Source organism: Lipotes vexillifer, unplaced genomic scaffold, assembly GCF_000442215.2.
Source record: "Lipotes vexillifer unplaced genomic scaffold, Lipotes_vexillifer_v1.1 scaffold12, whole genome shotgun sequence".
Classification (NCBI taxonomy): Eukaryota; Metazoa; Chordata; class Mammalia; order Artiodactyla; family Lipotidae; genus Lipotes; species Lipotes vexillifer.
The window spans coordinates 2,146,281-2,159,139 of NW_006796716.1; the positions used below are offsets into that span (position 1 = coordinate 2,146,281).

Sequence of the window (12,859 nt, forward strand, 5' to 3'; positions counted from 1 at the left end):
TCGTTGGTAGCTGAGTGCTTCATTCTTGAAGGTTGTGGAGGGCAGGGGCTGGGGGGCGTGGTGGCTGAGTGCTAGCGAAGTCACTGTGGGCTGGGCCCTGCCAGGTGTCTTCACTCCCACAGAGTGTCTTTCTGATGAAAATGATTTGGAGACTCCATTTGAAGTTGTCATGTACTTGGAATTATACTTCTGTCCCTGCCTACACCAAATGAAAACCTGTGTACACTGTACAGCTCCAGGCCCTTAGGAGGCTGACTTTTGTTCTTTAACTTCTGTTTTATTATGGTAAAATATACAGCCATAAAACGTACCATTTTTAACCATTTTAAAGTGCACAGTTCAGTGGCACTAAGTGTATTCACAGCATTGCGCAGTCATCACCACTGTCTAGCTCCAAACATTTTCATCACTTCAAACAGAAACCCATACCCTTTAAGCCCTTTAAGCCCTCACTCCCCATTTGCCCCTCCCCCGAAGGCCCTGGCTATCACAAGTCTGCTTTTTGTCCATGGGTTCCTTTTTGCTCCCGATTCCAAAGGAAAACAGTAGAGTCATGGTGGAAAAGAATTCTACATTCTATATCTCCAAGAATTTCATTTCCTGACTTCCCTGGTGGCACAGTGGTTAGGACGCCACGCTCCCAATGCAAGGCCCGGGTTCGGTCCTTGGTCAGGGAACTAGATCCCACATGCCGCAGCTAAGAGTTCACATGCCACATACTAAGGAGCCCACGTGCCACACTTAAGGAGTTGGAGCAACCAAATTAAATAAATATTTTTTAAAAATTTCATTTCCGTATTCCCTAAAGCGATTCCTCTCATTTCTCTTAGGGGCTCCAGGTGTCATGGATGAAACTAGAATCCCAGTTAATTCTGTTGCCTTTTTTTTTTTGTCATCTCTAGTTGGTTTCTTCGTCATCTTTAGTTGTTTTTTTCTTAAAAATTTAACAGGTACTAAAAAACTTTAATGTCACAGATACTAGAATCATATGTGGTACATGAAGTATGTCTTAATTTGTTTAAACAAAGGAAGCTATTGAAAGTATAATGACCAAGAGACCATAAAAAGTGACCAGGCAGATTTTGGAGAAGAATCAAGTAGGGCTTCCCTGGTGGTGCAGTGGTTGAGAGTCCGTCTGCCGATGCAGGGGACACGGGTTCATGCCCCGGTCTGGGAGGATCCCACATGCCGCGGAGCGGCTGGGCCCGTGGGCCACGGCCGCTGAGCCTGCGCGTCCGGAGCCTGTGCTCCGCAGCGGGAGAGGCCACGGCAGTGAGAGGCCCGCGTACCGCAAAAAAAAATTGGACTTACTAGACAAAGGCTTTAAATGAGCTTTAAAATATGGTCGAAGAAGTATATGAAATCATGACTAAAGAACTAAAGGAAAGTATGAAAACAATGACTTACCAAATAGAGAACATTAATAAGGAGATAGAAATTAAAAAAAAAAAAAAAAGAATCAAGTAGAGGATCCTTTTAGTGGGGAATAGTATTTAGAAACCTAGATAAACCTAGTTTTGCTGAAGAGGAAGGAGTCTGAGGGAAGAAACAGAAACACAGGACAGATTGTGGAGGGCCTTGAAGGTCACATCAAGAGAGTTCGGTTTTACTCTGTTGGCTTTAGGGAGCCAACCATTAGAAGCCAAGAACAGGGGAGTGACATAGCAAGATGCCATAGAGAGGAAAGAGAGGGAGGCAGGGGGACAAGTTGGAAGGACCCTGCCAACCTTATCCAGATATGTTTGCACTTACCAAGAGGAGACACAGTTCTGTGAGTTTGAGGATAGAACAGCGATAGGTACATGGAAAACAAAGTAAAATACATGAGGCACACCAGGCGAAACAAAAGAAAGGAAATGCAATCAGTTCACCATGTGGATCATTTGCGAATAATTCATAAGTTATACACTGATTATTGATTGAACTATTGCAACATAATTATATATGCTTGTATACGTGTACGGTGTTTCTGGGGGATATAAGAGGGCTAAGTTCTCATCTTCCACTGACGAAAGTCAACAGCTAATATTAAAACTGAAAAACTAAAGAAAACAGCAATATATATGTTATTTAGAAATAGGGAGGTAAATACCAGAGGAAACAGCTTAATGTATTGAAAATGGGTGCCTGGGGGAAGCAGGAAGTGGATGGGGGAGAGCACTGCAGGGCTGCTTTTTGTAGAACTATTTGTTTTCTTAACTCCATCTATATGTTTCCTTTTTGGAACCATGTCCATTTTACCATGAAAAACTACATAATTTTAATGTAGTTTAAAACATTTTTAAAGAAGAAAGTCATTACAGTAGTAGTTTTGGCCAGAAATAATTGAAGTAGGATGCAGTGGGGATGGCAGGAAGGGGATGGTTCACGATTTTAGGCAGGCAGAATTGCTGTCATCTGATTGACCCTATGGCTGTGGAGCTCAAGAGAGGTCAAGGCTGAGCCTGTGAGGTTGTGAGGAAGGTGGGGCCATTAATAGAAATAAAAAACACCCGCACAGAGCAGGTGATGGAGGGAACAGAGATCACAGACTGCAGATATGGGATGTTTTGAGGTTTAGGAACAAACAGGACAGGCCGGAAAATACCAGCCAGAAACAAACTGTAGGGAATTCCCTGGCGGTCCAGCGGTTAGGACTCCACGCTTCCACTGCAGGGGGCACGGGTTAGATCCCTGGTCAGGGAACTAAGATCCCCGCTAGCCACATGGTGCAGTCAAAAAAAAAAAAAAAATGACAAGCTGAAACTGTCTAATCAAGGGTTTCAGTCTGCATCAGTGAAAGAGGGGTGTTAAAAAATCTTGTGTCAATTAGCTCCATTGTTTGTAAATTGGAGCCATAGAAAGAAATGGAGGACAACCACCAAGCAATAGTCACATTAAAGTTTATTATTTTTTTCTATTTTAAAACGAAAATATAATCTCTATAGAAAAACATGGAAAAATATACAAAAAGATAACGAAGAAAATAAAACCAACCATAACTCCATCTCTCCAAGGTAAACACTATTCTTTGTTTGGAGAGACACTCCTCAGCTCCTTTTCTTGGGACTCCAGCTAATAGGCTGTATTCACAAAGCCCCACTTCTAGCTTCCACTTCGGTCTGCAGGATTTCCTACTGTGTTCTGGATGGCTCTCCAGGGTACCTCCGGTTCTTATGGCTGAAACTGAGCCCATCACTGAGTCTCCCATTTTAGATCTCTGCTTTATCACCACCAGGGCTGGATTCCAGTCCATAGCAGCCCCAAGCACTGAAATGACTACGGTGACCATTCTCATGTGCAATTAGATACATTTTTTTAAATATCAAAAGTTTCCAAAATTTGTTTTTTGGATGTTTTTGGAGCTCTTATTCTGTGTGTAGTCTGCCATTAGATATCTAGTTCTGCAAGTGTCCATCCCATTAGCCACTTAGTCTGTGCCTCAAATCTGGCCACCTGTCTCCACTGATCTTGCTACACATTTGAGGCCTTTGCCACCAGTGCCACAAACTACTGCAGTTCCCTTCTATAGGGTCGCTTCAATTCAACCCTCACACGCTTTGGCCAGGATGATGACTTCCTCTGCCACTCTCATCTCTTGATACTTTCTACCTGAAAAATCCCTATGTTTTAGGCACATTGTCCTGAATTTACCAAGTCTGCTCTGCTGCTCCCTCTGCCTAGAAAGTTCGTCCCTCATTTCCTCTGCCTAATGGAGTGTGCTACTTACCTCTTCACAATCAACTCAGATGCCACATCCTCTGAGGTTTCTCCTAATCCTCTTAGAAGAAATTGCTACTGAAGGAAGAGCTCCCTTCTCTGCTAGGTGATCAGAAGGGGCTTCATAGAGATGGCGTCTGACCTATATCAATGGAAAAAAAAAATGTTGCCTGCCATATCAGTAAACAAAGGATGTTGCGGGCAACAAGCCATCACCTTACAGCTGAGCCATGAGGGAACTCAGGATAGAAACAGGATGCCCGCCATCTAGCAGTGCCCCCTGCCCCCCGCCGACCCCCAAACTCAGGAAGAGAAAGCCCCAGATAGCTGAGGTGTATATCAAAGGAATGATTTCAGTGAGCCCTGACTTTTGCATTTTCCCATACATAGAAAAGCAATAAATTTCTTAACTTGAGATATCTGGTTTTCTTTAACAGTAATCTTTCGATGTTCTGACTACTACCTGGTCTTTGTTGCAACAACTCCTATGTATCCTGGCTCCTCCCTTACCTCTTCCAAGCAGTCTCTCAGAGCTATCTGAGATGTTGTGTCCTGGACTTAAATCCTCGGTTTTGTCTGCCAAATAAAACATAATTCTCAACTTTTAGGTTGTGCTTTTTTTTTTTATTTTCCAGTTGACACCTAGAACTTACCTTTTACGGGGGTGGGGGGGTATTCTTCTCACTTTAAGGTGAGAAGAAAAGGAGAAAAAGGTCTGGCATTGGCATGCTGCCATTCAGGGACATCTAGCAGTCTAGCCCTGTCGAAGACCAGGCTGGGAAGATATGTTCTGGGCACTGAAGATTTTTTTTTTTTTTCGGTGCGCGGGCCTCTCACTCTTGTGGCCTCTCCCGTTGCGGAGCACAGGCTCCGGACGCGGAGGCTCAGCGGCCATGGCTCACGGGCCCAGCCGCTCCGTGGCATGTGGGATCTTCCCGGACCAGGGCACGAACCTGTGTCCCCTGCCTCGGCAGGCGGACTCTCAACCACTGCGCCACCAGGGAAGCCCACTGAAGATTTTTGAGCCAAGGGACACAATTTAACCAGGGATGGATGATTAGTAAGTGTGTTTCTGACTGTACTGGATAGCCAAGCAGATTTTGGACTCTGGGGGTGTAGTGTGCTTGGAGAACTAGCTCAAATGTTCTCACTCTTCAGGCACAATTATCGCTGTTTTCTTACTGCGCACTTTGTACGGCATTCATCACACAGAACTGTGATTATTTGTCTCTCATTTTTTCAAGTCTCATTATTTTCCCCTGTGGCACCCAACGCAGGGCCCTGAACATTGTAGGTGCTGTAGTAAAGACTATTTGAATGAAGGTATGTATTTTTAATAGACATGTCGTTGAATATATTTTTCCAAAGAATCCTTTCCAGCAAGCCCCTAGAAGCAAGCATTATACTAATATCCAGATCTCAACCACACTCTAGTCTAGAAGCAGGTAATTTTGGGGGGGGAGCAAGGCTGGGGCTCAAGTTACCCCTCGTAGAACCTTTGCTGAGGTAAAGTCTGGAGGTTACTTCCCGCCAAGCCCTCCTCCCATCCGCCCTACCCGCGCACCTCCGGGCGTGGCCGAGAGCGGCGCCTTTAAGAAGGGGGCGGAGCCCAAGTGAAAAGACAAAGCCCCTGGCCGCGCGCTCCCCCTCCCCCCTCCGGCGCACCACACGGACAGTGGTGCCCGGATGTCGGTGTCGCCTTCGGTGACAGATGGCGCAGTGTCTGTATATGTTAGAGGGCTTCTCTGGCCTGACCTCTTTGAATTCACGGCCTTTCGGTCCCCCGCTGTCCCCCACTTTCAACTCCGCCGCTGGAGGCCCGCTCCTGTCACTGGCGCTTACATAACGTGACCTTTCACCTCTGCATACTGCCCTCTAGTGCGCTGCAACCCAACTAGGCGGCCCGGGAAGGGGGAGGGACCCAGTCGCAGAGCGGCAGCTCCTGTGAGCCAATAAACGCTGGGTGCTGACCAGCTCTCCGCCTATTGGAGCATTCGCCACCGGCGCCACAGGGGAGCATGTTAGTGTGTGCGCTGGCCAGACCTGGGGGAGGAGGGGAATCTCCCGCCATTTTTCAATAATTTCCTCCGGTGCAGCTGAGGACGAGTCGTGACTGCCGAACGCGGGGACCCGTAGCGAAGGTTGGCCGGAGGCTTCGGGGCGGCGCGGCAGTGTGCGTGGGAATTCTGTGCCCTTGCGTCCCTTTCCATGGCCCTAGCGCGGCGGCGCCAGCAGTGAAGGAGCCGAGTTCGCGCCGCCCTCTCACCCCTCCCCTCCCCCACCCCACCCCCGGGAGCCAGGCGCTCGCTCCGGGCCGCGGGGCCTAGTGTTACGCCGCGGGCGCGCTGAGGAGCAGCTGCCTTCCCCGTCGCTGCAGCCGCCGCGATGGCGCCGCTCCTGGGCCGCAAGCCCTTCCCGCTGGTGAAGCCGCTTCCCGGCGAGGAGCCGCTCTTCACCATCGCGCACACTCAGGAGGCCTTCCGCACCCGGGAGTATCCTTTTCCAGTCGCGCCGGCCAGGCCGCCCGCGGGGTGGGGTGGGGCGGGGTGGGCCGCGCAGCCCCGCGCCGGTGGCAGCTGTCAGCGCGCCCGGCGTTGACGGGCCAGCACCCCGAGCCCGAGCCCCAGGTCCGCCGTTCCGGGGGGCTGGGCGGGCGGGCCGGCCGGCCCGGCTCAGGCCGCCCCGGAGCCCTGCGCCCTCCATCCTTTCCTCGGCCCCGCACTTTGTCACCGGGCCTCGCTGTAGATGAACGACCCTCTATCCCGCCCCCCCCCCGCCCCAGGGGGTTGGCTTTAGGCCCTAAGTACTGAGGGTTGAGCGGGGTTTCCTTTGCTGCTGCTTTTTTCTTTTTAAATTAAGCCTTCCACTTAAGTTTTGGAAATTGTACTTGAGCGGCCTCGTGATCTGGGTTGTACAAGTCGCGACTGCGTCTTCCCGGATCTCTGCGGGGACATTTGTGTTTTGCTTCACCCGAGTGGACTTTAGGCTGGTGATGGATGAACTGACAGGATTGTAAGGCACAAAACCAAGAATGAATGTCCAGACTTAGAGAAGAGGCAGTAAAAAGTTACCTTGGAGGAGCGGATGCCTTCCTTCCCTGGGCGTGCACAGATTTGGAATTTTGACGATGTATAGAAGATCAGTATTTGTCTTTTAACAACGTTTCAAAAAGACACGCTTAAAGTTTTTGTGTTGTATTTTAGAAACACGAGGCTGATGAGAAGCACCCTTTCTTCTGATCATTGCTTAAGGTTTCTTGCACAAGCTTATTAGTCTTTTAGTTGAAAGTTGTACGACTCTTATTTACTTTTTTTATGGATGCCAGATGCGTCCTTTTTGAAGCTTAAGTGTAAAAAAGTTTTCTGAATCAAGCTTTCTTTAGTGTACAGAAAGCTTCAAGAGTGAAGGGTAATGTATTCTTTAGTTTTATCACCCCTTTCCCTTTGCAAGGACTTGATTTCTTAGTAGTTTCTGTTTGCTTGCTTCAGTGTGGACGGAAATGCCGGTGTGAGCTATATCATTTGATTTCATTTCTCTTTAATTCTCCCTTTAATGTAATGCTTTATGGGATAACCTCATTCTTGTTTGAGTGCAGTTTGTGGATGTTAGGTGTTTACATACAAAGGGATTTGGCAAGTGAGTCCATGCTGTAGGAGGGCTCTTGAAGAAATGCAGCTAGAGCATCTCAGAGCTGAAATGGATCTTGGAGATGGTGGGGTTCTCCTGCCTGGGTATGCCAAGTGGGCCCACACAGTTGAGGCTGGCTTGCTAAAGGTCACACCGTAAATGATGAGAATCAGGAGTAGAATTCAGTACTCCTCGTACCTCATCCCTGAAAGTAAATCAAGAGAGGAACATGGAATGCTATTCTTTCACTTTTAATAATGTTAGTCCATTGTTTGTGTCAGTTGGTGGTATGATAAGGTGCATTTAAGGGAGGGATCGGAGTGGTAATCTGGTTCTTTTTCATGTCCTGTTAGGACTTTTGGATTGTTTTGGAGAAGTGCTCTAGCTCTACCAAATACTTTATTCTAAAAGTGCCCAATTTTTTTTTTTTTTTAATAACATTCCAAAACATCAGTGAAGTAAAAAATTACTTTTGGGAATCTGCCATATCCCTTTCAGATGTCATCTTTTGAGCAGTTGATGGTTATTCACACTAATATTACTGGTTGTTGATTTTTCAGGTCTGGTTCTAATGGAGCATCAGAAACTGCGATAGGGAGGAGACAAATTCTAAGTCTGTACTAGGTACTGAGCTCTGTAAAAAATGGCTGTAGATAGCTAATTTAGAACTGGCAGCCCTGGCTTTTTCATATCATTTACTGAAATCACTGAAATACAGTGATACATATGAGGAGTTTCTTTTAATGATGACAGTTGAAAACTAATACGTGGAACTTTTTAACTGTTACGTATTTAATAAAAATTCTTCATCTTTAAAATTTCCCATACCAGTATTTAGAACCCTTTTAACAAAGGAGTTCTTAAATTGTGTTACATATTGGGGGAAAATTGCTCCCTTGGTAATTTCTACAAGTGGAAGCACTTTGAGGATGGATTTTAAACAATTGTACTGTGTGGTTGGCAGGTTGGCATATTTCTTTATTAGGCTATTAGTGATTTCATAGAGGGAAACAAGTATGTGGTTGGGTAACTGCTGCATTTGAAGTATTGTTATTTCCAGTTCTTAATTTATAGTTATAATTATGTTTTAATAGGACTTCATACTTTAATTTTCTCCTAATACCTACCTTTTGGTTGCATGTATATTCTATGGCAAATTTGTATGGTGCTTTATTGACTTAAAGCTGTGAGCATTGTGTTTTTGAAGGTATTATTGTACATCTTCATTAAATTTACAGTGGTTGTGAATGATGCACACATTTAATGACTGGGTTATATGTTGATGTTTATTGTACTGTAGCTTTAAATCTATGGTACATTGCTTCCTAGGATAGTACTACTGCTGGCAAGACAGCAGATCTTGGTTTGAAAAATTAACTTTATTGGAATCACTTCTTGATGTGATTATTTGACAATAGAATTCTACACTGACTGTGTTTAAGTCAAGATAGATTTTAAGGAGGAACTGAACCTACAAGTAGCCTGCTGTAGATTAATTTGTTTTTTGTATTGCTTTATCCTAGTTTCTAAAGCCTAGAAACTAGTTCATAACCTTAGTAGCATTAATATGAGAACTTTTAGATGGTGTAATAAGGAGGGAGTATTAGAATATACAGTTATTCTGGCTCTAGGCAAGAATAACTTGATTTGCCTAGAGTGTTTTAAGAGCTGGGGTTAAGTTGTAGTTGCAAGACAGGATTTTATTGGGCAGTTGGAATACTGAGCTCTTATGTCGATTTTTATAATTTAATTTCTTTAAAGTAACAGGTTATTATCAGATTAGAGTTATTTTTAACTTAATGACAGACTGGTCCAAAGAGAGAAAATAGGGTAAAAAGCAGACCTTGAGTTGGTGCTTTGTCTTAGCGTTATAGTTATGCTTATTTAACCTCCATACTTTTATGGGCCACTTCCTTTCAGGCTATCAGGTACTTTATTGAAAGAAACAATACTTACAAGGCTAAAGAGAACAAAGAAGCACAGCATATGGTGGTAAGGAAGTAGCTCTTGAACTCTTGAAAAAGTAGATGCATAATGAGATAGTCTAGGATTTGAACTTATCACTTATAGCTTACACAACCTTTGGAGAATTGCTTTGACATTTTGTCTGCAATTATAAGTGCAGCAGTCGCTGGAACATAAAAACCACAATTGGCATTTGCTTTGAGCGGTTATTTGAGAGTGAGTGACTTATTTTGGTAACCTAAAATCTGAAATAGGATTTAGAGCCAGCTGACTCAACATCCTTCTTTTTCTAAAAAATTAATTAATTATTATTTTTGGGGGGGCTCTGTTTGGTCTTCGTTGTGGTGCATGGGCTTCTCATTACAATGGCTTCTGTTGTTGTGGAGCACGGGCTCTAGGTGTGCGGGCTTCAGTAGTTGCAGGCCGCGGGCTCAGGAGTTGTGGCGCATGGGCTTAGTTGCTCCATGGCCTGTAGGATCTTCCCAGCCCAGGGCTCGGTCCCATGTCCCCTGCATTGGCAGGCGGATTCTTAACCACTGCGCCATCAGGGAAGTCCCTGAATATCCTTCTCATGGGCTTTTTTTTTTTTCCCTCTTTTCATTTTTATTTTTTCTTTAACTTTTCTCTTAGCATAAGTCAAAGTAATAACCAGAACAGAGTTACATAAACTTAAAACTACCTAATGTTAGGGGTGGTTGTAGAAATTTCAGTTTTAGACTTTTGAAATTAATCTAATTTGAATGACTAGTCAGTTAAAAATTGTGCTGTCAGAGGACATTCATTCCTAGACGTAATCGTTAGGTTTATAGTGCTATCCAACAGAAATGTGATATGAGCCACATGTAATTAAAATTTTTCTAGGGCCACATTTGAAAAAAAGGAAACAGGTGAAAAAAAAGGAAAGGCACATTTTTCTTATTCCAAGTTTCAGGCTGAAGGAGCAGTCCCTGTCTGCAGCGACCTTTTCTAGTGGCAGAAAGATCAGGAGGAAACCATGACAGCTTTTTAAGCTTCTTCCTGGAAGTGGTGTCTATCACATCTATTGGTCAAAGCAAGTTATGTGGCAGGGCCCAGCATTTGTGGGGAGGGGATGTGCTTCCCAGGAGGCATTGCAGGCCACATGGCAGTGGGTGGAGGTGTAGAATCCTCTTAGGGAAGAGAGGTGGGTATTTGGAAAAAAGAGTACAGTCTGCCACATTTTAGGGTTTAGGGAATGTTTCCTGGGGAAGGTTGCTTTTAAGTTGAGGTCCAAAGGATGGTTAGAATTTAGTTTATTTTGCCAGTTATATCTCAGTGAGCTGTCTTTGTTTTTTTGTTTGTTTTGGCTGCACTCGGCAGCTTGTGGGATCTTAGTTCCCTGACCAGGGCTCTAACCCGGGCCCCTGGCAGTGAGAGCGCTGAGTCCTAACCACTGGACCACCAGGGAATTCCCGATTTTGAAAACCTGAAAGAAGTTTCATGTGGCTGGAGTGAAGAAGTGGGAATGGAGATGCAGTGTTGAGAGATACAGAAAAGGGCTGCATCACAGGTCCTTGTGAGATAGGCTGAGGAGTTTGGAGTTTGCCTTAAATTTAGTGGAGGCTGTTGAAAAATTTGAACAGGAAAGAAGCAGGCTTTTAGGTTAGGAAGATCACTGTGGCTGTAGCATTGAGAATGGATCTGCAGCCTTGAGACTAGTGGCAACTAGATGGTGTTTAAATAATTTAATCTAGGCAGTAGATAATGGTGGTCTAAATAAATTTAGTAGCCCTTGAGGTGGAGAGAAGTACAGTTGATGGATTTCTGAAATTAAGTAGATTTGACAGGGTTTGGTGATTGATTGGGGAGGAATCAAGGGTTATGTTTTGGTTATCACTTGGTTAGTGGTGTTCTTCTCTGATATAGAGGACCCTGTGAGACTGGAGGGAAGGGGGCAGGGCACAACCTTAAAAGAATGACAGCCCCTGAGGACATAAAGTGGTTAGGCCCAAGTTGGCGGAAGAATCTACTTCCAGTAGACCTTGAGCCTCATTATACGCTCATTGCGATACATTAGAATATTGTAAATGACGCCCTGCAGGCCCCCTGACTGTTTGAGGCCAACCATAAAAGGCCAGAAAGTGGGCAGTGGTCCAATTCTTGGAAATCCCTGCCTCTTCCCCAAAATAGTTGGAGTAATCTTCCTATTGCTTAGCCTATGAAATTACCCAGCCCATAAAAACTAACCATCCCATATTCCAGGGCCTATTGCCTTCTGAGAGGGCCCACACTCTGTCTGTGGAGTGTGTATCTCCCTAAACCTGCTTTCCCACTTAGGTCTTGGGGAAAACTCCCTTGCCTGACTGCTTGCATCCTTCACAAGCATCCTACATTAATAAATCTACTTCTTGCCTATGGCTTTGCCTCTCACTGCATTCCTTCTGCACTGAGGCATAAAGAACCTGAGCTTCATTAGTCCTGAGACCAGGTGTGTGGTTTCAGCAGGGAGATTGTGGGTTCAAGCCCCATCTGAGATGTGATTGGGTTTGAGTCCCAGTCTGAGGTGTGGGGTTTCATGGAAGAGGATCAAGTTTTTGTTTTGACTGTCAAGGGTGGTGGGGGACGGATAGGAAGTGAAGTGTTTAGTTACGGAGGTTATTATATTGAATTGCTGAGTATATCCAAATGGAGATGTATATGTTGCTAGTATATATAAGGGCCTGGAGTTCAGAGAGAGGAGACTGAGCTGGTGATAGAAGTTATTAGCATATGTAGATGGTAGTTGAAGTTACAGGCATGGATGAGGTCACCCAGAATGAGAATGCTATACTGATGATGATTTTCAAAGGAGGGTACGAAAGATCTGTATTAGGGTAGAAGAGACTGTCATTATTTGAAAAACCACACTCAATCAATCAGTATTTGGTATTTAAATACATATTGTTTGAAAAAAGGTGGAAAAAAAAGTTTCTTCCTTTTTTTCCCTTAAAATAATAAAAATCATAGAAAATAAAACAATAAAATCTTGATTGGTGGAGTGATTTTCAGAACTGTGGGGGCCAGAGGATTTTTCCCTTTGCAACAACATATTTGTATTTTAGGAGGCCTGAGGCCAAGTGAGATTTTTAAATCAGAAGAAATGGGTTTAAAAATAAGACTGAGAAAAAAGGTTGTGAGTGTGAGAATCACAAAGGACCAGAGAAGAAGATTACCAGTCAGGCCAATTAACGTGTTTTAAAATGTTATGACTGGATGAGAAATGAGGATCAAAAGCTGGATTTGGATAATGCTTCTTTTATTGGAGAGAAAGGACTTAATTGAGAAACACGTAAGTGGTTACAGTTAGGGACTGAAGAGGTTAGGATGATTCCCTGATTTCTGACTTGGACACTAGGGCCATTCAGTGAGATTGGGCGTATCTGTTAAAGAGCAAGTTTGGGAGGGAGTGGAGGAGTAGTAAGAGTTTAGTTTTAGAAGAAGTTGGATTTGAGGGATTACTGAGGCATCCAGGTGACAGCAGTCTTGTGTGTTATTGGCCATATGGGTCTTGATCTAAGGAGAATGGACTGGGCACATTATTCCTACTCCCTCGCCCCCCACCCCCCCCCCA

General features: G+C 44.7%; 1 protein-coding gene across 1 annotated transcript in view; it reads left to right on the forward strand.

Moving 5' to 3' along the window:
* The first annotated feature begins 6,084 nt into the window (after nt 1-6,084).
* The window catches only part of BAZ1B (bromodomain adjacent to zinc finger domain 1B), a 71,142-nt gene continuing 64,367 nt past the window's right edge, over nt 6,085-12,859 (forward strand). The window contains exon 1 of the mRNA XM_007468887.1: nt 6,085-6,191. Within this exon, the coding sequence (XP_007468949.1) occupies nt 6,085-6,191 (107 nt within the window). The remainder of the gene's footprint in view (nt 6,192-12,859) is intronic.